This window comes from Enoplosus armatus, chromosome 6, assembly GCF_043641665.1.
Source record: "Enoplosus armatus isolate fEnoArm2 chromosome 6, fEnoArm2.hap1, whole genome shotgun sequence".
NCBI classification, from domain to species: Eukaryota; Metazoa; Chordata; class Actinopteri; order Centrarchiformes; family Enoplosidae; genus Enoplosus; species Enoplosus armatus.
In genome coordinates this window covers 8319430-8345369 of record NC_092185.1, presented here as the reverse complement: position 1 = coordinate 8345369, position 25940 = coordinate 8319430, and the positions used below count along the sequence as shown (strand labels likewise).

Genomic DNA, 25940 nt, shown 5'->3' with positions numbered 1-25940 from the left:
AGCTCCATTTATTTCTCCACAAGCAACAATAAATTATTTTGGGACAATCTTTCATACCACTGCTGTTATGTGTTTGGTAATGATTTTGTTGTTTCGGTTCTTTATTTTCTGCTACTGTACACTTAGACACACCGTGATGGTACATCCTAAATAAACACTGACATAACTGATCTTGGCATCTGACGGCGTGAGGCAATGTTTAGAAAGAGCAGTGAAGATAAGTGAGTGTCAGTACAGGATGTGACATATATGGTATATTGATCAGTCAAGCTGACAATGTTTTGTTTTGCAGCCACGTTAGAAACATTTGACACATTGTTGTTATTATTATCTGTAAACTACCAGTATTAACACAGGATTATGCAGGTGTTGTGCAATTTTGGATGTGCCATGTCAAAACGCAGTACTTTACTGCCTTTTAAAAATCTGTGCTGAAATACCTTTGAGCAAACACTTAACCCACTGCTGCTCCAGTGAAGTTGTTTATCAGCTAACACATTTTTAACTCTCTTTCCAACAATTGGGGGGGGGGGGGGGGGGGGGGGGGGTGTTTAGCAGCTGAATACACACACTCCCAAATTTGCCCCTGTTACTCAAATATGTCACTGGGTAGTTACCAAAAATGTACTTAATATTCAACTTGCTTCTTGTCCGCTGGAGTACCACCAGGGGATTCAGGGGTGTGAGATGGAGAGAGGTAAGTGAGGGGGTGGATGAGGGGGAACAGGGGGTCGGAGAGAGGTGAGTAAGAGATGAGTCAACAGCCCTCCACTATAAGATATCCTGATGGAGCCTAACAGTGGCACACACTCAGACACCAGCAAAGGTAAGGTCAACTCTATCTCTCCTTTGCATGCACCATCTCCTTTACTCAGGCTTCAGCCCTTGTTAATGGTGACTCAGTGTTAACAGTCTCTCTATTTATCAGCAAATCTGTTTGTTTAACAATTTTGTTAATTAAAAACAGCTTTTTAGGGATGTTTGAATGCTGGATTTATTTGCTGGTGTTGCTTTTTTTTTTTTTTGTTAGAGAAACTCTTGTTGGTTATAACTTGTGTGTCTTGTAGCTGAGGCTTCTATGAGCTTACCATCCAGTCTATTCTTCACAGAGCATGTAGCAGAGATTTGGAAAACAGGGGGTTGAGAATAATCGTGTCAGCCAAAGTCAGTGATCTTTGTACCTGTTACACAGTCAGTAATTCACAGGTGTCTCTATCACAAATATTTGCTGCCATAATCAAACATGTTGAGTAAATTACTGGAAGGAAGCACACGAGTATGCATAAAATGATGACATGCGGATATGAACTCATGCCCGCTGGCTTTGTGAGATGACACATTGGTGGAACAGCAAGTGAAAGATGGAAAACTGCAAACAACATTAAAAGGAGCGCCTGCTAAATCTTTGATCATATTCAATTTCCTTCTTCTCCTAGGGATACCAGTGCTCTTCTGAATTCTGTACAACTGGGAACATACTACAAATATGGACTACACTCTGGCCATCCTGTTTTCGCTGCTGCAAGTTTTAAGTGTGGGCACAGCTGCTCCTGTGCCAGTGGAGGTAGTGAAGATGAAATCAAAAGTGAAGTGGATGGCTGAACAGCTGGTGGTTAGGCTGGACAAAGACTTCCAGGTAATGTTTATGGCTCTGTTTATGACGACACAGAATCTGAAGTGTTGGTGTGTTTTTGACTGTATCCTGTCCTCTCTCTCTCTCTCTTGCTGCAGGTCCCCACCGGCCTGACCCTCAGTCCACCTGCTGATGATCTGGATGGACCTTCCTCCATAGTGTCGATCTTGGAGGGTTATAACAGCCTGATCTCTGACACCCTTAACGGGGTCTCCCAGGTCAAGTTTGACATCTCTTCGCTGACGGGTTACCTCGATCTGTGGAGGCAGGGGCACTGCAGCGAACAGCGGCCGAAGCCTTCGCTGCCGGGCCCGCTACAGGAGCTACAGAGTCGAAAGGAGTTCATTCACACCGTGAGCATCGAGGCTCTCATGAGAGTGAAGGAGTTCCTCAACCTGCTGCTGAAAAATCTGGATCATCTTGAGACTTGCTGAAAGATGGACATTAGGACCAATAATCTTAAATTGCGGGCCTGATTTTTGGACAAGATTTGCCTAATCTGCATCAGTGATGTCTGATTTAGCATTCCCCTGGCCATGTTGAACATTTGCAATGTGTTTTGAAGCACATTTTATTCTTGAACATGCACTTATTTATATACATATATGTATGTATTTATTTATATATTGTATTTAGAAAATATGTATTTTGTTAAAAAAAACTGTCTTTTGCAGCAAACGAGTAGTTTCTGCAGGAATGTTTATATGCAAGCTGATCTATGCTTTGTACACAATCAGCTGCTGGGATGGGTTTGTACTATGACACCACTGTTCTCTGACTGAAAATATGGATCTACATATTAACTCAGTCATGAAGCTGAATCGGCTGTGTAATGTTCACTGCAGTCAGAGAAAACGTCACAATGAGCAGTGATGTCATCCCTGGACATTCCTGAAAAACAGGCTGAAACTTACAATAACAGATGTGTTTATATGAGAACTACAAGGACAGGAAGAGTAAAGGGCAACTTCTGTTTCAGTGCAATATCATCAGCTCTTCCAAAATGGCTGTTTTTATCCGTAGGTGATATTTTGTACATTTTTGTACAGTTGACAGTATTTTTTATAACTATTGGATTAAAACTATGAATGAATATTTAACAAAAATATTTTTTTGTAATATTTGTTGTTGTGTAATGAGTGAAAGATGAGATGAGAAAGATCAGAATGAAGTGCAAAAGGCATCAGGTTAAAATATAATGTCATATGTGGGTGTTCCTCTCTTGCTCCACTTGTATATTCAGGGTTCATGCGTGGGAAGTGTTTATCCAGAGCTATCGGCTTATGATTAACTCCTGTTAAAAACTAAGCATTAAAAGAAGTGAACGTAATGGGAAACTGACACATCTGTGAAACCAACAAATGTACATTTAACACCAAAATGTAAAGACTAACAATAAAACACAAATTCAAGGGTTTTGTTATATTTTCATAAAAAGGCATGTACAGGAAAAGCAACTATCCTTACATTATTCAGTTTGTTTTAGCAGTAAAAAACAAACAAACAACATGAGCATGGACTACAGAAATGAAGTGAAGTGACAGTAAAGGTTCACTCATTGGGAATCATATACTGTACAATCTGACACATAACTAATTTATGAGAACCACAGTACTTATGCTAAATCCTCAGCATCTGGAATATAGAGGACCTCAGTTGTGGTAGCCTTAAACACTTTCCAACACATTCTCTCACACGCACACGCACACACACACAGCATTAAGTATCAAACCACTTGTTTCTTTTGATGTTTGTGTTCTTGTCACTGTTACCCATCAGTTTCTTCTTGTATTGCTCCACCAGGCTGTCAAAGCGGTCTCCATCCCTTCTCTTGAAATGCTTATTTGCCGTTTTAACTTTCTGGAAAACAACAAAACAAAGACAGTCATGAGGTGTAACAAGACAACTCTGATCAAGTGCCACAAAACGAACATGCTATTGTTTGAGTTCTGGCAGAGATGAGTGCGCAAAGGAAGATGTGTGATCAAGACGAGCGGCGCTTTAGATAACGGCACACTGCGTACAGTATAATTCTTCCCAATTTACAGTGCACTTTATTTGTACTGACGGTGTACTGTTTAGTTAAAAATACTTAAAGAACTTTATACTGTAAGTTCCTCCAAAACGCCAGATTGTTGCTCAGTAGGTTATACTATACCACGTAACATTGAATATTAACCCTTTAACACCGAGTGTGTCGTAGGAGACACGTTTGAGCTGAGACGTTGCACTTCACAGCCAGGTTTAGGTTTTATAGGGTTAAAACCTAAGCCTCAAAATGTCCGCCTGGACTTTTTTGCTTATTTTGACTGAGAGGCGTGAGGGAAATTACCGTAATGACACCATATTGGCTGTAAAGCGCAACGTCTCAGCTTTCAGAAACCATTGGAATTTTTCCGATAGTCAAACCATTATTATTATTATTACCATTATGGTAATCCAAAGTGCGCTTGCGCAAAGGTGCCACCAACGACACACTCGGTGTTAAAGGGTTAAAAATATCTAAAGTATAAGTTCTTTTTAAGTTCCCAGTTTGTTACCCCTTTATTCCCTTGTACCTACATGTATGTATCGTTACGTACTGTACCGGTACACTGTAGATTGGGAAGAATTACACCACATGTTATGGGCTGTACTCTCAAGCATTACTCGATGTCAATTGTCAAGCACATCTCACGACATCAAATCAAATAATGTTACATTCCAACACGTGATGTTTAATTCTGTACCAGTAACTTGCATCAATGCATTTTATTCAATGAGCCATATTTCAATTTAAAAGGGCAGATCACAGAGATGCACTTTAAAATGTTAAAACACAATGGTTTAGAAATCATTGTTCTCCTCTTGCATAGCACTTGTTTTATTTTCTGGTGCTTTTTTTAAATGTTCAACTTGTCTGTGTTAGCTTGTTAGCTTCCACCTTCCATAAAAAGTGTTTTAGTCATTGGCTAAACGTGTATACAGTTAGGCTTGGCCCATGAAAAACAACGCATCTTCTTGCTTACATATGATAGAATGATGAGGGTGTAAACTACAGCACAGCTTGCTACAAAATAACTGCGGTGGTCAACAAGCAGACCAACTAAAGTTGGAGGGCGGCAACGTTAGCTGATGTCGCAGTGTCTCAAGTGTAACTACAAAGTACAGCGAGACTGATAGAGGCTCTTTAAGGCTGATAACGATATTTGAGAGACTAAAAATAACACTATATCAGCCAATGTAGATTTTTTGATAAGGATCCATTAATTGTTTTGTAAGAAGCCTGACCAAGATATGTACCAAGTGGGACATTTTACAGTTGAAAAATAAACTTGGTCTCTGGTTGACAAGCTATTTCGAGGAGACACTGTTTCTAAATTATTTCAAAAATATCCGTGGTATTTCTGTACTGCAATCTCTTATCAGTCGACATATGTGTCATTAGCAATAAGCTAATTTTGACTAACAAATCTTCTTCAACAAAGATTCATAAACAGAATAGAGGGGCCAGGCAAAGGAAACACCAGTTAGGTCACGCACCAATGTTCATTATTTCCCTATCGTCAGAAACCCAAATTTGAGATATTACTACTATCTTCTATCTCTTCCTAATTGCTTAATTTCCAGCTGAAATGCATGGCTCTGAAAAAGTTTATGAAATGTAATGTTAATAACATATATAAAAAAAATATAATAAATTACTACAATTTCACTTGGTGGCGCCAAAGCATTCCATATCATATTGACTAAACTGCTGCAAAACATGGATGTGCTGTCTTCAGTGAATCTGGTGCAACATTATTCCATGCTTTAATCCAGTCTATATTTGTGATACATGTTTTTACAATGTCAATATTCTTAAATCTTTCAAAAAATTTGACCCTCCGCTGGTCTACAAGACAGAATGCCGACAGCAGACTGTCCGACTGTTTTGATTTCTCACCTAACTTTCAACATCCCAGATTTAGGAGCTTTTTCTTTGGTGCTGAAATGTGTCTTGACTTTACTCAAACATCCTTATGAGTTGTAAAATGAGGACTGACAAGTTTCTAATAAATCAGTACCTGTTACTCTAAACTGTAAGATGTTGCAAGATGCAAGATGTGAATATGACCCAGGATTAAAGATAAGCATATACAACAGAATGAGTATGAACCTGGTTTCTGGGCTGTGTGGGCTTTTCCATCTTTCGTCTTTGACGGTCTTTCCTGTTGAATCCAGGCTTTGCTTTATTGGGTGGTGGGGCCTGTTGCTTTCCTTTGTCACGCATTCTGCAAAAAGACAACAGTTCACAATCTGAAACTTAAGCCTGATGCCGACTGTTGAGTCACAGTCACTTTTGTCATATGGGTTTACCCACTGTTTTATATGACTGTTTAGGGGCTGTTCGTACCTGACAGCTCAACATAGGTTACATCAGTTACCCAAGTTGGGAAAGACTACTTTACATCTGTAGTAACTGGAGTGAAATAGACCGTCAGCTTGAGTTATTATTAGCCACTTAATTCCAGCATTGAAAATCAGACTGCTTGGCTCTTATACTTCAACAGTTGCACTAAGGTAATGCAGATCAGCCAACTCCACCGCTATAATGCCAAAACAAACAATAAGTGCAGTAACAATGGACAAATTTCTCAGCTCTTAATGAACAGAGCCACATTATTTCCCCTTGGTACCACACTTAACATAAGAGAGAAGCTGATCTATTCATTTTTTTCAACTGCTTGCCTAATTGTTCTAAAACGCACATCTAGTAAAGGTAATGAAAACTGCACCTGATCTTAGGTCCCCGATGGGAAGGAAAAGGTAGAACCTTCCTCCGTTTCTTTCCGTTCTCCAAATCTATGTGCTCGACCTCAGGGTTGGTCTGGAAGCCGAAATATTGTCCGTCTTGCTTCTGGCGTTGAGGAGGAGCTGATAAACACAGAAAAGAGAACAGAGAGAAAATCCAAAAAAGTAAGAAAATTGTAAATGGTACAGCAAAAATAAAAACGCTGAGTAGAATTCAGTGTTACAGCCACTCAAAGGTAATGTGGTTTCTCTACAACACTGTATTTGTGTTGTGACAGCATATCATCTTTTTCATCACTTTATACAGGGTTAATGGAATCGCTGGAATACAAGCATGGGGAACAGCATGTATGTATCAGAGCAGGTGTTTTCCATCACCTACCAAAAGCTCTCTAGGAGAACGGCAACCCATTAGACCCTCATGTCCAACTGCCTAATATATTCTCTCCACTTGAAAAAGACAAAAGGAAATAATATTTTCATACCTCTCCCCTTGCCTCTCTGCTCTGATGAGGACTGTGCTATATTTCCACCTTTCCTGGGTCCTTTTCCGTCTCCGGCTGTCTGAGACTGAGGTGTCGCTCCTCCTTTAAATGCCCGATTTTGGAAAAACTCCTGCAAAAATATCCACACATGGTTACTTTCCAAAAGAAGTAACAATCAAATTGAAAGAAGAAAAAACATTTTTTTCAACATTTTTCAATTTGAACGCAGACTCTAAAGTGTAGCTATCACACAAACTTATACAAATATACCTTGTTTTTTTGTTGCCGCACTTCTTTTATTTTGAGTTTCCTTGAATCCTCCAAGGAGAACTCAACAATGGGTCTCTGCAGGACGACATAGTTATGCATAGTTATGCTTCACTAACACAAGACTGCTTGTGGACCGGGATAAGAAATATGTAAATGTATGTTATATAATTCAGTGTGTCAAACCACATAAACACCAAAATGCAAGTGCAAAAGGGTAAATAAATACAGAGGGTACAAAGAGAAAACAAATCTGCTTTTAAAAACACACTGATGATGATTTCAGCACTGAAAATCTCCTTTAGAAATATTTACCTTGTGTGACCCAAAGATGTCAGGGTTGTTGTTAAGGTAACGAAGTGTGCTGAGAGCATGTTCATGGTCCTGGAACTGGACAAAGCCATAACCTAACGATTGTCCCATCGCCTGACCCTTCTGTGGTTTCTTGTCATACATCACTCGACACTGAAAGGAGAAACAGGAGGTGCACACACAAACAGCATGAATAAGAATGACAACAACACCCCCTACTGGGCACACAGGCACATGTTTTTAATTCTATCAACAGCCTGACACTCATAAATTCCACTCACACAAAACTATTTCCAGGAATGTTTTTCAAAGCTGCAAATAAATGATAACTGCTATAATGATACTGCTATATCTAATGGAATGTCTACCAGTGTGCCATAATGTTTCTCACCTCTGTGATGCGGACTCCCTTGCTGCCTTTTACTGCTTGGAGGCAGAGTGCTTTGAGTTTTTTATTATCCACTGACTTGGGCAGGTTATGGACACACAGACGCGTCTTCGACACAAATACTTTTATGTCCCGAAGCTTGGCCCTCTTTATTTCTTCAAACTGAGGGAAATACACCAAATATATGGGTCAACATAAGAATAATCTGAGAGTTGATGAGTGTAAGATAAACTATTATGCATTAAAGATCATTCTCCAAGTAGAAATATGTCAAATAGTTAATGAAAAACAAACTCACTCTGGTTCTTTTGATCATGTCTGCTTCAGGCACACCCTCTGCAGCCTTGGTACCAGTGCGGATCACTGGATGTCGCAGTCAGAAGAGAATAACATACAGTATAAGAACAGATTTAAAAGCGATTAATCAAAGGAGTGACAACTAAACCTATTTCAAAGCTTAAATTTAAAAAGGGACCTCACAATACAGACGTGGTTTTCCTAAGTAATACAGTACTGTGATGTATTTAAGATGTTATCTTGTTTATTGTCTCTCCATATAATTGTACCATAACAGAAGTCTTGCATCGAGATATCTTGGTTCAGAGTCTTCATGTGTAATGTTATGACTGTTAAGCCAAATCTGCATGAAGTTGATTTAATATTGATAGTGAATGTAATAAGTGTAAGGTGAAAGGATTACTAGGATTGCTAAGTGAGAGAGTGGGCATGTGATGAAGGAGAAAAGAAGAGCAAGAAATGGGTTTACTCACATCCCTCTCTGGCCAGGTACAGGTTCCTTGTGCCCGTTTCTACTTTCACCTTGTTCACCTTCAGCTTGGCAGCATCCTCTTTGCTCACTGCTGCCACGATGAAAAGCTTTCTGCCATCTACACGGATGCCACCGTTCTGCATAAAATAACCCAATGTCACAACAAGGCAGCAACTCATTGCACAAAACAGGACAGCAGAAGATGTTGTGCCAAAAAAACAGGCAGATACAGGGAATATTTAAAAGTTAATTACTCAGAATTGAATACATATAAGATTGCATATTACCTCTGCCTCATCCTGCGCTGCAGCTATGCATCTGTCTGCAGCCTCTTTAGTCTTAAACTGAGCAAACGCACAACCTGGCAAAATAACAAACCCAAGATGAGTCAATCAACCTGTTTTTTCAAACAACTGAGAGAAGAGCGGTTCACTCGAGCACTGCTGACTGACCTTTTGAATGGTCTGTGTCAGGGTGGAGAACAATCTTTATGTAGTTAAGCTCTCCGTACTGTAGGAGAATTTCCTCAAGACCCTCTTCCTCCGTGTCAAACGACAGGTTTCTGAATCAGCCAGAAGTAAGATGAAGAAAGACGTGAATTTGAGGATGAAAAAAAATGAGAAATGGGGCAGTCAGATAAATGTAAGCAGGTTTAATATTGAGCAGGGAGAAGAATTTCAAACCTGATGAAAATGGTTCTGCCCTCTTTCACATCTGAAGGGAGAAGTTTCTTTTCTTTCTTTTTCTTCTTTTTAGCTACAGATAAAAAGTGCCAGATGAGCAAAACATTATTATGGCAGAAAATATTTATATTACATGCAAATATATGAAAAACATAAGCAAAGAATGCATACCCGATTCCTCTTCGTCATCCTCATCCTCATCTCCTTCATCATCCTCACTCTCATCTTGATCATCATTTGAATCAAGGCTACTCTTCTCATCATCATCTTCTCCCTCCTGGGACACATCATCATCATCTTGATCATCATCATCATCATCATCATCATCATCTTCCTCCTCACTGTCTTGTTCTTCACTATCATCTTCATCATCTGATTGGGATTCCTCCACCTGCGATACAGGTGGTTTCGCAGTGACTCTGTGGAAAGATTTGGCATAAAATGATCCGTTAAATTAACCAGTTTTCACACTAAGTTGCAGTTGTTGCGATATACACATCTGAGGTTCACACTTTTTCTTCTCAGGTGCTGCTTGTGTCTCTTCCTCCTCCTCGTCTTCGGTGTCACTCTTTGTGTCTGACAGTTTTGCAGTTGCCTCCTCTGTCTTCTTATTTCCTATTAGGTAAACAAAACAGCGCTAATGATTAATATCTTTATTTTGATGTAGACATATCTTCTAATGACTATTAGGAGTAATTTTTTATTTGTAGTGGATACTAAAAGAGAAGTAGTTGTTTACCCCTGCAGATGAAAAATTTGGAAAATTACCTGCACTTGAAGAAGGCTGTATGGCAATATACTTGTCCTTAGGCACGGCCCAGTCAACTGCTACCTGCCGACCTGTGAGTGATACAATGAAGTTTACAAATGCAGTCACGTGATACAAACTAAATAAAAGTGCATTTCCTAAAGTGAGATGTCAAAAATGAACAGTGTTTCTCACACAACAGCAATGCAAGTCGAGTCTCACTCACTAACCTTTTATCTCCTTCAGGTTCAAGGCATTAAGCGCTCTTGCTGCCTCAGACACATTTTTAAAAAGGACAAACGCAAATCCTCGCATCTTCCCATCTATACAAAGAACGAAAAAAAATAAACATCATAAGAAAATAACCAATCAACCTACTTAAGGGTCACACGACAATTCAACGTGTTGTTTGTACATCCAGTAAGAATTAAAACCATTTTTTACCAGGTTTGAGGGGGATCTTGGCCTCAAGAACTGTTCCAAACTTGGCACAAACTTGCTTCAGATCATCTTCGGAGCACTGCAACACAAGGAAGGTCATGTACAGGTCAAGCAAAGAGCACACCACGTCAACATATATTACAGATATGTAACGGAAATTCAGATGCGCTTGTCAATTGCTGCATTTCACACCCATGTGAGCATACCTTAAAACTAAGGTTCCTTATGATGAGTCTAGCTTTCAAAGTGTTTTTCCTGAAGCCTTTGGACTTCTGCTCATTTTCCTTTGGTGCTGCAGCTGGCTCTTTAGGTGCTAAGTGAAAGACATGGACAAGGGTATCAAGTAGACATAGCATGAGAGCTCAACCAGTTGTTACTTTTTGGATATGCCTTTATACACACACCTGTTTTCCTTTTGTCTTTCATTTTCTTCCTCGCCACTGACAGAGAAAGCCTCTGTCCGTCGTATTCTTTTATGTCTTTCAAGGCTCGTTGTGCATCTTCCTCCATGGAATATGTGACATAGCCAAACCCCCGACATTTTTCTGCACCTGGTTAATAAATAGGAATAGGTTATTTATGTTTTAAATGTATTGCGATTATTTAGTAAGGTGTCTTTACATGTACACGCTCAAATGCCAGTAATGATGATTAACGTATCTCCAGTTAGTTAGGTTACGTTAGTACACTTACTTGTTAACTTACTTAGTAAAAGACAAATAAACATCAGTAACAACCCCACCTTTCTCTCTGACCACGAAGCACTGCTTCACCGGACCAATTTCGGAGAATATTTCCTCTAATCGTTCATTTGAAGCTGCAGCTGGTAGTGAACCAACGTAAATGGTCTGCGCTGGCATGGCTGTCTGCTGCCTAGCTAACGTTAGCTCGCTAGTGTTAGCCTTGCTGGCTCGGTAATAACTCACAAACTGATGTCTAATTTGTTAACAACCCAGCATTGGAGGTTAATCTCAAACTATTGGATATTACACGACTCACTGAGATGAATACATGCTATAGAACTGTTTAACTTGAACACCACCAGCTTCCAGATAAAGTCGCATGTTTACGTATGTGGGCAGCCATCTTGGAAACTCAAAGGAAATGGTCTCGAGTCTAAACTTTTCGCATTTACTTGCCGGAAGGCGGCCTGTGTCGCCGCCTACTGTCCCGGAGGTTTACATGCTGCAAACAAAGCTCCCATTTTTGATTGATTTATTCACTTACGTAGATGGATAAAGAGCTACATACGCTAAATAAAATATAAAAATGTAGAATAGAATAAAATAAATTTATAGAACAGAGACTGAAGATGGGACTACAATGTTAATTCTAATATACACTAAATATATACACTGTACAATGAGAGCAATATGCCAAAATATACATTAGTGCAAGTCAAGTAGATATTGCTAAAAGTTCTACAGTAAGGTTCAGAAGTGAATTTATGTATAATATATTAATAATTTACACTGTGTATATACAGATTTTATTATGGGGGTCTGAAGTGCAAATGAAAAACACAAAGATTAACAACAGATTATTCTGTGATATAAGAGATGTGATAAATAAACACATGAATCCGGGTAAGCAGTCTGTCCTTGTTATATGAGGAAGGGAGGACTTCCCCGCCCCAACACAGAGGAGACTTGTTTGGGAGCTGCAAAGAATGACTTCCTGTATCGCTCTTCGTCACAGCTGAGCTCTGCACTTTCAGTAAGAAGGTAAACTATATTTTTTCCCATCTGCTACCAAATCTGTTCTACACTTCTGCAGGTACCAGGAATTACGTTTTTGTGTGTCTTGTTAGTACCTTCAAGGTGGAAATGAATGGGGCACACACACAAAAATGCTTTCAAATTGTCACTGGCACTAGCAAATACTCTCCTTTGAATTGTCTATAAACAAGTGTGGGAAAAAAAATAACATATCACACCTCAAACAAGATATCTTCGCATTTATTTCAAAACCACACACAAGGTAAGAGAAAATGTTACCAAAAACTTGTTTTCAATTTAATTGCACAAGTGTATGAAATCTTCAAGTTATGAGACACAAAGCATTACAATATCACAGGCACTGTTTCAAGTTCAGCAACCACCTTCAACAGACATTTCATTTATTTGTATTTCATGTTAAGACAATGGACATTTCTAAGCTATTAGCAGACATTAGCAGTTATCAAATGTAACCCCTGACTTGCTGCTTTGGTAGTTTGTGAAAGCACGGTCCTTTTATACAGATTTACCACTGAGGTTCAAGAGGCCATATTAACTCCTGGATGTATCATGGTGCTATCATATGGTGTTTTGTTCAGCACTGTCAACCAACACCAACATGGTGGAATTTCTTGTGGCAGAAGAAATATTCTTCTAAGCACTATAGACCATCAAAAGAATCAATGGTCCCTGGAGCTGTTTGTGTGAATATGAAAGGTTGTGCAGTGATGAGAAATTATGTTTTGGTTTAGAAAAAGTAGAAAAGAGTGCATGCATAATGGCTTCTGGAAACAACTTGCATTTTCTGCTTCACAATATATTAGTATTGAAGAGTAGGCACTGTGAATCTCCTTTCTGACTACATACACAAAGTTCCTCAACACTGTGACATGATAGACAATGATAACCTGTCGCTGGTTTCACAACATACCTGGTTTAATTTCCCTGTGTTCACTGTCACAGTGCCTATGTGAGAAATGTAAACGTACAACTTCAATATCCAACTTACTTCCTGAGATTAGAGTAAAATCAACCACCAGCCAAGGTTGAAGGTTAAAGCCACTGTGCCTAAATAATTCCTCTAACAAACAACTGTGTTTACCTTGCGAGGCAGCTGCATTTGCGAGATCAGGCTTCAAGTTATGCACTTGTGGCCGAACCACAGTGGTTCGGACCAATCAGCGTCCTATGAGGAACTACTGGCAGCTACGGGCATGGTTTAGGTGACCACAGCGACAAGCGAGTGCCTTAATTCTCCTTACAAAGATGGCAAGAATCGTCTACAGACATGCTAACTACACTGACTCCTTGCTAGCTTCCAAAGTTCCTCAGACTGCAGCTTGTTGTTGTGCTTGTGCCTGTGGTTCTCTTCAGCGTGATCTGATTGGTTGAAGTTAGCTCGTGATACACAGATGGTTCATTCAATCACCTGCCAAGTATTCCTGCCCTTTCCCAAATATTTTCCGATGATGGTCCTGTGTAACAAACCACCTGTCGTGTCAGGTTAGTACTGTGTCCCGTGACAGAGGAACACATGGTAAAGAAGAAAGTGACACAAAATCATACCTACAGTAACAGCTAATCCTTCATGGACATTGTCTTCTGTGTTAACTGTAACAAACAGAAAAAAACCCTAACATTTGCTGGTTCCAGATTTTCAAATGTGAGGATTTTTTACAGTTTGCATTACTCAATATGTGCATTTACAGCAACATTTCTGAGCAAAAGTATGATTTAATAAATAACACGTGGGCACATTTATTGCACACATATTCGACTGAAACTCTAAAATCAGTGAGGTGTTGTAACGCTTTGGCCTCAGTCTTAAAGGGCTGCTCTAAGCTGTGCAAAGCACCAGATGTCACTGTGCTTGCTATGTTTCAGTGCAAAGCGCCAAACCTTTTTTTTTCCAGCACAAACAGAATGCTTCACAAAGCTTCATCCGCTCATCACTAAAATAAACGCACACGGTGAAACCGTTTAGACATTTTCACACAACATTTGAGTATGTTGCACTTGTGCTCTGTTTTGTCAAACTGAACAGATTTGCAAGCTGACTGTATTGTTACTCCACATCAAGTATTGTGTAAGTTTATAGTTCAAGTTAAATAAATACATTTTATGTGTATTTATATGTTTATCATCATTGCTACAGAAACTCATGGTATGCTAAATTACCTTTTAGGTTAAACAGAAAAGAAAACTAATATAGCATTATGTTGTAATGAACTATCTTAAATTTTTGCCTTCAGCGGTGTGATGTGGAGTGATTGGAGGAACCTGTCTAGGATGGACAGATACTCTTGTTGGTGCCTCTTTAGGTGACCTGCATGTGTTGAATCCTCCCACTTCTTTGCTGTGATGTCCATCCCGCGTTTCCGCAAATGATCAATCAATTCCTCCATAGCTCGCGGGTCGCTCAACGGATCGTTCTCGCAAAAGAAGAACAGTGCAGGAGTGGTGACGGGGGTGTTCCAAAAGGCATCAATGCTTATGTTAAAGTAGTCCACCGTTTGGCGTCTGAACATCCCAAAGTATAACAGGCTTACTTGTTTTACCATTTTCTCACAACGTGGAAACACAGTCTTACCTAGACCTGGGCAGAGAGGAGAAAACCACACATCATTCATTTGCACTGAAAAAAGCATTCACTCCTATTCACACGTGTCATTTCATGTCTAAATATACAATTTTGGTTCTGGCTGGTGTTATTGTGTACAATGGGTACAAATGAAATGAAATGAATGAATGTGTTTAATCACATTAATACTGAACTGACCTACAGCCATCGTCTCCAGAGAGCCCACCACCAAGCTATCGTAGACTTGGCCTTTGATCCTCTGTGTGAGCGCCTGATATTTCTGTGTGTCCTGGGATATATGTACCAGCAGCTGACAAAATGTGTAGCCCCCAATAGAGAAGGCATGGACAAGCAGTGGGCGGGACACAAAGCGTTCACTCTGGAGCAACTCCAGCAACCTCTTTCCATGATCCAGACCCCAGCGAGGCCACAGGAACTCTTGCACCTTGTGTAAAACAAACAACGCTGAAGCACCTCTCACTTGATTATTAGACAAAGATATTAGACAAAGTCACTATGACCCCAGGTTGTGTAGGAGTGTGTCGAGCACAGTGCATTTATTTCTAAAAAAAAAACAAAAAACAATCAAATCAAAGGCAAACTAATAACTGTGGTATTTGTTTCAAGTTTTTGCAGCAATACAATGCAGACAGACAACATCGTTTCAGAATTTTCAGTTCCAGGACAGCTGAGTCCAATCCAGTAAGATATCTGTCTCTGGAACCGCAAACTCAAGAGTTTTCACTTGACCTGCTTTCTGGAACAGATCCCCTAGGAGGTTTCTTGTAAACAAACAAAAGTTATGTTTACCTAAACACATTGTGTGTATCCTTGAGGTCTACCAAACGTGTTGAATGCATTTCCTTCCTCATTAAATATTTGCAAAGCCTAGTTTGCACCCTTCCCTGCCTTTGTTGGTGCATTGCTACATATGGTGGTGCGTTACTGTCACCTGTACATAAGGGGAATGCATGGATGCAGTCCTACATGCATTTCACTGCAAGGCCATGTGACCACAATTTAAGACCAGAGTGCACTGGCTCCTTCACTGCACTCATACACAGAATTATCAGCAATAGCTGCTATTACAGCTACAGTTCAGACTTTTCCTCGGGCCTGTCCTCATCTTCAATACAACCTCCACAGCAAATAATCCTTAAAATGAACCTTTGCCCCACTGATGGTGACATATGTCTAGCTTGTTGTTGTAAATGCACGCCTGCAAGTCATTTCAGGTCAGAGGTCTGTTCACAGTGATGTGGGATATGGGTGGCGTGATGTCTAAACATTAGTGTGAACAGTCATGACAGAAAGATGACATCTGAGCAAAAAGAAAAAAAATGTGTACTTAATATTCAGACCTGTAATGTGAATGTTACCTACGAAGTCCAAGAGCTATTCAAAATACAATTCTCTTGATTAACTCATACATCTCTGAGGTTGATAATTGACTCTTTGTTTACCCACAAATGCTTCAGGCTTCAATTCAGATGCCTGAAATGGTATGTTATTTATGTTTTGTTTTAAACTTAATTATTGAAAAGGCAAAAGACACATTTTCTACATGCATGACACACCACACATCTTTATTCTACTGTATTCTATATTACCCAAATAGCATGCAATTGATATTTACTTTAAAAACAGAAGTTCCCTATATTTAGGTACAATTGAGAAGGTCATCATGAAGTTAGTTTAATTTGAACATTTAACAGTTCTATGTGGTTGTGATGCAAAGCTATCTTCAATATCAAGTGTGTAGTTTTGTAAATCTGTCCTTCACTGATTTACATTGTCCTTACCTCACTCTCCACTACAAGGACATCAAAGCCGGTGCGGAAGTAGATTTCACAATACTTGGCTACAGCTTGAGGACGCGAACCCAACCATGGCAACATCAGCATGAGGGGTTTACGGTCTTCAGAGGCTTGGGCCTGACAATCTGAGACCGGAGATGCTAATTCATTCATGTAGAAAGTGACATTCTTGCTGAGGCGGTGGGCAGTAATGCCTCTGCTCAGGACTGTCCTGCCCAACATAGTGCTGCCGTCAGGCTAGTGCCAGTGGATCAAAAGTGACAGGAGTGTCTGCAGAAGAACGGAAACAAGGGGAAATGAGTGCAAATTTAGAAGAGAAAAAAAACAATAGACGTAGAAATTGCGTGTGCCTTATTGTTTCGAGCTAACATTATACTGGAGAATTAACCCAACGCTGATTCTAAAGTCACCCAGTTAGCTAACAGATAACGTTATAGCGTTAGCGCTGTGTTCAGAACACATAACGTTAAGTTAGCATGTGCTCACGTTAGCTCACACATTCGCCTGTAAACGTCATAAACCTAACGTTAAACACACAACTATGTTTTTCACAGATGAGTCAGGTTATCTGAATAACTTTAGCGTTATATGTCCTATGTATTTAAGAAGGGTCAACCCGTTGTCTGAATTAAGTTACATACGAACATAAGGCTAATTTAGAAGAACTAAAAAAAAGTTGAGTTACTAACCTGATTTCAGTTTTGTGCTAGTGATGCTCTAATGAACGTAGAGGTCTCTTCCAAAGAACATCGTTGTCTGTAGAGTCAAGGTGAAATAGCGAAAAAGTGTTTTCTTGTTGTTGAAACGACCTCCCCTCTCCTACATTTCCTAGCTCCTCTCCTCCATCTGATGACTAAACTGTCACCAGTTGGCTGTCTGTCGCATTTCAGGCGAACTGCTGCCCTCCTTCGGAAATAAACTGCTCCGCAAACAAACATAGAGAATGATGAATAAAGATTTCCTTCATGACCGGTCTAACCAGTGTGTAGTCTGATGTAACGCTTCTAATCCTGTAAACACACAGGATTGGACCATTCTGAAACTGGGGTGTGGCCTCAGAGCTGTTGAAAGTCCCCCTAGGCTTCCTCACACAATGTCTGTGTAATTATCTATGTCTATTCTCTAACTCTATGGAACCTACAGTAATCATTAGGTACATTTTGTTCCTTATATATATGTTAATATATATATATATATATATATATATCCAAAATACTAATACACTAAAGACTAAATGTGTTAATTAAAGGAGAACCCTGTCTTCCCTCACAGAAAAATCACCATGACATAACATTCAGGGATGTGTTTTGGTATTTGCTTTCATGTCCTATGATCTCTCAAGATTTTAGTAGTCCTAAATTGTCCATAGATAATGACATATCTATATCTAATCTTGATATTTCTGTAATGTCTATTGAAATGTACTAATTGTTTGAATTTTCAATTTCATTCACAAGCTATCCAGCAGTATCTAAAGTCATTCAAATTAACCCCACTTTTATCAGCTGCAACATTAACATGGTGTAAGCATTAATGCATCAGTAATTATAATTGAATGATATAATATACATTATTATGAAATGGGCTTTACTGCGTGAAGAGTGCTTGTACTGTTGGTACTTTAAGTAATTTACAATTTTGAACGCATGATTTAATTGTAGTTTGTGTATTTCTACACTGTGGTATTGCTACTTTTACTTAAGTAGAAGATCTGAGTAGGCTACTTCTTTCACCACTGTCCACATGAGTGTCCTCCCTCCACATTATATCCAAAGACATTCAACTGTTTTGCAACTTTTGACTGCGGCTGCGATTTTGTCTGTGTGTATGTTATCCCATTAGCCTTTAAAAGAAACAATGTGTAAAGAAAATGTGTAAATTTGGGGGAAGATTAGTTTCTAAATGCGAAACACAGAAGTGTTACATTGTCATTAAATCATCAAATCAGCCAGACTAAAACCTCAGGGTTTCATTTTTATATACATTTTCCCTCAATATCTATCTTTGGTCTCAATACACAGCATGTAACTTTATCTTCTCCACACCGTTTATCCAGACAGGGCCATGGCTTGTTTTTATCCTCCTCTTTGCTTGTGCAGCTTTGTTTCTGTGTCTTGTCCTGACTGTCCTCAATCCCAGCTGGACCCCAGTCCCTGCTGACTTTGTCTTGTTGGAGGATGACTTGTCTAAACAGAAACCAGTTGCCCAGTGAATTAGGATAGCAAGTGTGAGGCGGCAATAATTTGGCCATGTCCCTCACTGAGCTCATATGTTTGGCCTGTCATTGTTCCTCTCCAGTCCCTTTAGTTACGGCTGGGTTGGTGCTTTCCTGTGCCCTCATCAGACAGCGGATTAACCACACCCCTCGGGAAGTTCCTATCTTCATCACTGACTGACTGCTATCTGAAATAGCCTTTTCTGTCTTCCAATCTATGTTTATGTGAATCTGAATCGTGTTTTTTACCCTGCAAGCAGAAGCTTGTGCAGAGGCAAGATGAAATTTGGGAGGCAGCTGGTAAACTGCTCTCTTCATTATTGGTTGTGGTATTTGCTGTCACAGCCAACATTATTCTTGGCATGCAGAACCGGCCTTTATGTCTTTGTGTTTTGTGCTAAATATATGTTTGGCAGATTTGTTTGGGATGCAGTTTGATCCGTATTTATCTCATTTCTTTTGGATAGAAGAAGAATCAATGTGCATTTGGCAGAATGCCCGCACAACAATAATCCTGTGCCCTGCTAATTCAGCAATGGTCAGTAGAGAGTTTAAAACAGAACTTTTCAGATCCTTACATCAGCCAGACAGAGACAGCATACAAGTGTGACTGTGCTTTAAACTCTCTGACTCTAAATACATCCAAAGGTATGTGGTTCAGTGTCTATTTTAGAACCATCCTTGGGAATTGAATTAGGCCACGAGGCTACTGGATTTTCCCCATTGGGTAAAAACAGCACACGTGAACAGGTCTCATAATGGTGGAAGGAGGCAAATAAAGACAGCGAGTAACATGGCACCTTCAGAGAGAGATCATTCACGTCAGAGGCTCTTGCCACAATAACTGACATGAGAGCAAGGTCACGAGTGGTAATTATGGACTTGAGGTTTGCAATTCTTTGAATGCAATTGTAAAAAAGTGCATCCACTTGGTTCAGAGCCACTGTGTGCACATACGCATACAAGTAACTACTATCGTGCATTATGCATGTATGCTATTCAAAGAGAATATTCTGCTCCATCTACTGCTCGTGACATGTTTCAAACGGAGCTGTTCATGTGATGGCTACTTTAAGAGGAAGGGCACAGCATCAGTTGTAAATTACGCTCAATAGCATGTATTGATCTGTAGCCCTGGTTAGTTCAGTGCAGGGTACTGCAGACTTGTTGTTTGATGAGCGTGCTTTGGCCCCTATGACATATTTATGCCTTTTCCTTTTTTCTTTAGTGTTTTCTTTTCTTTTTTTCTTGTTTTCCTGCCCCATCCTTTTCTTTCCTTTTTTCTTTTCTTTCCTGTCCTGTCCTTCTCTTCTCTTCTCTTCTCTTCTTTTCTACACGCATACTAAACATAACATACTGCACATCACACACCAGAGAGATGTGTGTCAGTGTATGTGGGGAAAAGAAACATCCGTAAGCTTCCTATGCAACTGCAAAATAGATGAGTGTGGTGTGGATGATGCCTCACATTTAGGACAATGGGATCGTGCAAACAGTCAAACTCACTGTCAGATCAGTGCAGAGGCAGAGTGTGGGACAGCGGGGGTTGGCTCGAGGAGGTGGGGTCTGTCCCATGTGTCGACTGTCTGATGGAGAGAAGAGGGGCACAGCACAGTGAGTATGAAAGGACACAGAGCGCTACGCAGAGAGAGACTGCAGGCATGCAGCGACACAGAGCAGCATATATGTTTAAAGAGGCTGCAGCAGAGTGGGCTGTTGATGAGGTAAGAAAAGCTGAAACGAGACCGGCTACAAGAAAGCAGTTGTGTACTTAATGTCTCTTCATGTGCTGTTATTGTGAATTAATCTTTGCACTGTGTCTATGTCATAGGACTTTAAAAGAGAAAGGGAATAGGGCTTTCAAGAAATATTCATATACCTCATTGGAATGCTTTTCATATACAATATTTGCATTGTAGCACTCACCCCACGTGCAGAGATTCAAGCTATTTACTGAAGATATCCTAGCAATACACAATATTTGACGAGTGGTTGCACTGATTGTATCTCTAATGTGGTTTTCTTTTTTCTCCAGGTGTGTCAAGCATGAGATCCCCAGAGACCTGAGGTCAGAGATCTGTCAAACATGTGATCGGACAATACCCCTCAAAATCTACAGCATGTGACTTTGCGGTGAGAGTTTGTAGACCCTCGCCATGCTCTCCCTGTGGAATCTATATCTTCTTCTCCCCCTCTCCTTGCCTCTCTCACTTCATGTCATAGCCTTTACCGGAGAGAATGTCAAGGAAACACAACAGCCAGACTCTGACACAGCAGTGCAGCGTCTCGCACAGCCCTCACAGAGACCTCATGGATCTGGTTTAGCACCGGGCACTGTTGACTTCCTGGGTCTACCTTTGAGTTGGCCCTTATCGTCATCTGAAGAGTCAGATAGACAAGGTGTGATTGGTGAATACACTGATTTACAGGAGAGCACAGAGTCATCTCTTTTGTATCTTAATGAGAAGGGACTTATCATATCCAGACCCACTGATAGTTCTGCAGAAGATGCTACTTCCAAGGAGAGGACACAACCAGTGAGGTCTTCATCAGGAGGAGTACCACCTCCAACATTAAAGAATCAGCCAGCGGAGACCAGTACTGGATCTATATTGCATTCTACACAGACTGAAGAAAATCAGCCAACTTTCCCAGCCTCACAGAATGAGACAACTGATGACCCGTTACCTTTTCTTCTGTCTGGCTCACTTCCATCAGAAAGGGACTCCACTTCACCAACGTCTGCTGGACCTGGGCCCAGCCCTGAGCACCCCACTCCACCAGTAACCACTGGCAGTTGGGGATGGACCACGGGCCCTTCTGTTATCACACAGGGAAAGACACAGGAGGGCACTTTCCCAGTGAAAGAAACCGGAGATGGATTGATTGATATTACAAACCGTACGTTATACAGAGGAGGTGTCAGCATGGAGGCAGATAAAGGTAAGAGTCCTTCCTTGAATGACATTTGATGACAGTAAACACTTGTCACTTATGGCCTACTGTGAATAGTAGGATTTATAGTGTTGCCCTCACTAAGTACCTAAAATAAGATCTGCAAGACTCCAAGTCTCCAATGTCAATGTGTGACTGCAGTGTTTGTGATATGTATTCTGCTGGCAAACACAGTTGTTTTACATTCACAGAATGTTTTGTATCACTTCACTCCCCTGAGCTTTCACTCTCAAAAATCTCTCTCTTACTCTTCCCCAACCCTCTGTCCCCTGTCTTGCTCTCTCAATCCTTTTATCACAGATTCTCCCACTCATTCCTCCATTATCCTTTAAATGTAGAGACAGTTAATTCCCATTGCAGTCAGTGTCCATTACCCACATCCAAAGATTACTGGATAATGTGATGTACACCTGCAGTATTTGCAGTACACACACACTGGATGGCACTCACTTGTCAAAGTAAATGTTGTGTTGTGTCCACAAGCATAGGGGGAGGAGGGCTTTAACAGACCTATGTGAGACATTGCCCTGCCTCAAGCTGCCTATGCATTTAACACCAGACACAATTTTCAGCCTGTTTGTTGAGTAACTATATCAAATATAGTACTTGTGTCACAAGAAGGCCTACACATCAAGATTTTATAGTGAACACTGTGAAAATCGCTCGTTTAAAAGGTCTCTCACTGCTTGTTTGCTGCTTCCACATTGACATAATCACTTCGCTACTAATGGAGGACCAGAAATAGGACACATTCCATTTACAACGAGTAGGTTCCCTGATTCTGGTGGCTCTATACATTTACACAACGTTATTTCACTTTCAGATGCTTTCATTATTTATTGGTTATATAATCACAGTCAGATATGGAAATAAATACCTCTGCACATTCTTGTTGAAAGGATGCAACATTAATGATAGCATAACACCTCTTTTACCATGCTTAATAATAGCCGCACAAAATGAGAGCAGCAATCAGGTCAATACTGGCTAATCAACACACATCTCTCTCTCTCTTTTACACCAACACATACACACACACACACACACACACACACACACACACTACTTGCTCATGCTCCTGCTCTCTCTGTGACCCAGTTAGACATTCCCATTTACAAGCCTGCTCTGTTTTATTATGGATTAACTTCACTCAGGGCAGATTCTCCCCTGCTCTCTTGTTGGACAATAAACTGTATTCATTGGTTAGATTATTATGTTGTTATGTATTATGTTTATTGGTAAATCATTATTAAAATCACCAATTAATAACACAAGACCAAACAGATAATGGCAAGAGCACACAGGAGTATTTTGGGCACAGCAGTGCTTTGAATTAAATGCTAACATCAGCATGCTAACATGCTCATAGATAGATAGATTACCAGCTAAACATTTCCTGTAGACTGTAAACTGTATTTAAAATGTCTACCTTTTGATTATCTGTTGGCACAACAAATAAGTTGGTAATGTTTCATTTTATTGTACTTGCTTTTCAGGTGACTCCAAGGATGATGACCTGCATCTGGTCTCAAGGACCAGTAGCACACTCTTGCTTGATGGTACGTTGGACACATCTACCACACCCTGCAAAAAATCAAACCAGTCCTGGACTCCCACCTACCCAGATGATTTTACTCCCAGCGAGTCCCTGCGCCCTTCTCTGGCTCTCAGCCCGGCCCTTTTTGTCCCCCTGTATTCAGACTGGAACTCTGCCCTCGCCACATGGGGATTTGCGTGGGAAGCACACATCTATGGTCTTGGGTCTGTCTTTACTGTATTTGGCCTTATCTCTGTGGTCTGTCTGTTAGGCCTGCCCCTGCGGTGTCCCCCAGGAAGCCCTTACTTCACCCTACTGCACTTGTTCCTCCTAGCATTTGCAGGGATCCAAGCCTTCTGTTTGCTCTATGATGCTTACAGTCACCAAGATCGGCTTCCCCCTCTGGGCTCTCTGCTGCTCTCTGAGCTTCCCTTCCCCTGTTTGATCTCAGCCTTCTCCCTGGCCTTCCTCCTTCTTTCCTTGCGCTCACGCATGCATCTATCACTCCCGCTTGCTAATTCCAGCTCGTTCTCAGCCTTGCCCAATCCTTGCCTGTTACTGTGTATGTCCCTGTTACATTCTGGAGTCTCTCTTGGGTGTGTTGGCATGCTACAGCTCTTCCATAGTCTCCCCACCATGATCCTGCTATTCCCTCAGGGTGTGTTTGTATGTCTCACCATCTTTCTCTCATGCTCCTACCTCATCTTCTACTGCTTAGTACAATGCAACACTAAACACATCTACAGGCTGAATGACAATGGAGAGAGCGGAGGGTCTCCTGAAGTGATGCGACCCGCAAGTTGCCCCTTTGCCAAAGTGGAGGACTGGGGTAGGGCAGCTGGAGCTGGAGTAGGGGCTTCGTTGTGTTTGTTAGGGTGTGGAGGCCTCCAGCTTTATGGGATCCTGCATGCCCTTGGTTTGGGTGGCGTTGATGGCTATGGGTTCCAGCCCTGGCCCTGGTGGGGTTACCAGGTAGGCTGCAGGCTCTGTGAGGTTGGAGTGTGTCTAGGTTTGTCTCTCATTGGTACGCACCCTCTATTCTGCCAAAATTCTTCTTCTATCAAGACCATAACTCATCCTCGGCCAGGATCATGGTCCCGCCTCTCCTGCAGCTCCCCTTCACGAGGGCTCACCCTGCCCTCTCAGGGAGATGCAAATTCTCCTGTCCTCTCCTCTCACGATTCCTGGTCCCAGGGTAAGCAAGAAAAGCTGGTGGTCTGTGATGTCATCACTAAGGGACAGTCAGAGGCTCTTCCTCTTTTCTCAATGGTGGATCCTCCTGGAAATGGGTTAGACTGTGTTCCCAAGTCCAGTCAAACCCGGAAAACATTACTACCTCTACCGACACCCCCAAGCCCACCGCACAAGCCTAAAAATGCAGTTGAGGCTCAGCTATCGTCATTGGATAGCCTAGGACTGGAGACTGACTCTACTGTGGACCTGCGACCCCCATCTCCCATAGACTTGTCCCGCAGCATTGACCAGGCTCTGTTCAGTGAATCCCTATTCTCTCACAGTATCTTTGGTATGCCAAGACTATTCCAGGCTTCTTCCAGTCTCTCCTTGACCTCTCCTAGCCAAGGTACGTCAAAGCAAGGGCCTAGCTCTGTGGAAGATGCCCTATACCGAACCTCCTCCTGTGGAGACGTGGATCAAGAGAACACCCTGTCCAGCTCAAGACCTTCCCAGCCACAAAAGTCTTTGACATCTCATAGCAAGACACCAATGTCACCAGAGCAATGGGATTGGAAAGGGAGTGTCTCTGGTTCAACCCAGGGTCTGTGTAGCAATCCCAAGGAGACAGGAAAGCTGCGCTCACATCCCTGGGGTAATAGAGGGCAAAACTTTGCTCAGAGCAGCCTCCCACGAGCAATCCCCCACCTGTCTTACCACAGGCGTTACCGCACCCTGAGCTTGGCCTCACAGGACAGTCACGGATCTGGCCGGCTGGCGGGGACTAAACACCTGAGTGAAAGCAAACAGCTGGAATGGGATCTGGCTGTACAGGCGGAGTTTGTCAACGTGTGCCGACAAATTGATGCTCTGAGTGTTTGCAGTGACACCATTGAATTGTAGAAAGTTATAAAAGTCCAGTTGTGATTGGAATGCACATGACATTGTACAGAAATAGCAGATTCTGATAAGATTAGATGGAGGAATTAAATTGTACATCATGAAAGTTATACAGATGGAAATAATTCCCTGAACTACTGAAAGGGTATGGACATTATTGATACAATATGTAGACCCAACTTATTTTCTATAAATACTGTACTGTTGATGTTATATTTATTCAAAACTCGAGTTTAAAGGCTGACTTCATCACACTATTTTCAGCAACTAAGCTTTTCTCTTAGTAATGTTTTTTTTAAATGTTGTGGCAGTATTCTAATTGAAATGCTCATTCCTGTTAGACATTTATGAATGTCAAGGATCAAATATCTATTGCTGAAGAGTGCAAATGCTATCAAGAAGTTAACTTAAGGGGGAGTTTTAATATTTGTATAACTGACATGTTGAGCTTTTTTGTATTTGAAGTTATCCTACAGAAAGAAATTCAACGAGTCAATGAAAGGAATATAAATGAGAGCTTTTTTCAGTAGTGAGTGGACAAACAA

The 25940-nt window shown here is 41.0% G+C and overlaps 4 protein-coding genes across 4 annotated transcripts; 2 read left to right on the top strand and 2 right to left on the bottom strand.

Moving 5' to 3' along the window:
* Nucleotides 1-1486: 1486 nt before the first annotated feature.
* lepa (leptin a) lies at nt 1487-2067 on the top strand. Its single transcript, XM_070907735.1, has 2 exons — nt 1487-1636; nt 1732-2067. Exons 1-2 carry the CDS (start codon nt 1487-1489, stop codon nt 2065-2067), a joined length of 486 nt encoding a protein of 161 aa, XP_070763836.1.
* A 973-nt stretch (nt 2068-3040) lies between these two features.
* rbm28 (RNA binding motif protein 28) lies at nt 3041-11566 on the bottom strand. The gene is made up of 20 exons (XM_070907538.1): nt 11242-11566; nt 10904-11050; nt 10706-10812; nt 10503-10578; nt 10289-10381; nt 10079-10150; nt 9823-9925; nt 9482-9729; nt 9311-9383; nt 9080-9189; nt 8915-8988; nt 8629-8764; nt 8157-8221; nt 7862-8020; nt 7474-7623; nt 7162-7236; nt 6892-7021; nt 6391-6529; nt 5772-5886; nt 3041-3493 (listed from the first exon to the last, which is right to left on the bottom strand). The coding sequence occupies exons 1-20, from the start codon at nt 11357-11359 to the stop codon at nt 3353-3355; spliced, it is 2331 nt and encodes a 776-aa protein (XP_070763639.1). The 5' UTR covers nt 11360-11566; the 3' UTR covers nt 3041-3352.
* An 875-nt stretch (nt 11567-12441) lies between these two features.
* On the bottom strand, nt 12442-17448 carry LOC139286796 (transmembrane protein 53-A). Its single transcript, XM_070907712.1, has 4 exons — nt 17305-17448; nt 16601-16885; nt 14997-15243; nt 12442-14813 (listed from the first exon to the last, which is right to left on the bottom strand). The coding sequence occupies exons 2-4, from the start codon at nt 16835-16837 to the stop codon at nt 14452-14454; spliced, it is 846 nt and encodes a 281-aa protein (XP_070763813.1). The 5' UTR covers nt 16838-16885; nt 17305-17448; the 3' UTR covers nt 12442-14451.
* A 4309-nt stretch (nt 17449-21757) lies between these two features.
* On the top strand, nt 21758-25398 carry prrt4a (proline rich transmembrane protein 4a). Its single transcript, XM_070906989.1, has 2 exons — nt 21758-21773; nt 23282-25398. The coding sequence occupies exons 1-2, from the start codon at nt 21758-21760 to the stop codon at nt 25396-25398; spliced, it is 2133 nt and encodes a 710-aa protein (XP_070763090.1).
* The last annotated feature ends 542 nt before the right edge of the window (nt 25399-25940 follow it).

What these genes read in the sequence shown, in the direction of transcription:
- lepa (XM_070907735.1), top strand. Translation starts at nt 1,487, where the DNA reads ATGGACTACACTCTGGCCATCCTGTTTTCGCTGCTGCAAGTTTTAAGT. An exon ending in GGCTGGACAAAGACTTCCAG is followed by an intron (nt 1,637 to 1,731) that starts GTAATGTTTATG and finishes CTCTTGCTGCAG; the next exon opens with GTCCCCACCGGCCTGACCCT.
- rbm28 (XM_070907538.1), bottom strand. Translation starts at nt 11,359, where the DNA reads ATGCCAGCGCAGACCATTTACGTTGGTTCACTACCAGCTGCAGCTTCA. An exon ending in GTACCTGGCCAGAGAGGGAT is followed by an intron (nt 8,222 to 8,628) that starts GTGAGTAAACCC and finishes TGCGACATCCAG; the next exon opens with TGATCCGCACTGGTACCAAG. An exon ending in ACATCTTTGGGTCACACAAG is followed by an intron (nt 7,237 to 7,473) that starts GTAAATATTTCT and finishes GTCGTCCTGCAG; the next exon opens with AGACCCATTGTTGAGTTCTC.
- LOC139286796 (XM_070907712.1), bottom strand. Translation starts at nt 16,837, where the DNA reads ATGTTGGGCAGGACAGTCCTGAGCAGAGGCATTACTGCCCACCGCCTC. An exon ending in TCCTTGTAGTGGAGAGTGAG is followed by an intron (nt 15,244 to 16,600) that starts GTAAGGACAATG and finishes GTTTTACACAAG; the next exon opens with GTGCAAGAGTTCCTGTGGCC. An exon ending in TCTGGAGACGATGGCTGTAG is followed by an intron (nt 14,814 to 14,996) that starts GTCAGTTCAGTA and finishes CTCTCTGCCCAG; the next exon opens with GTCTAGGTAAGACTGTGTTT.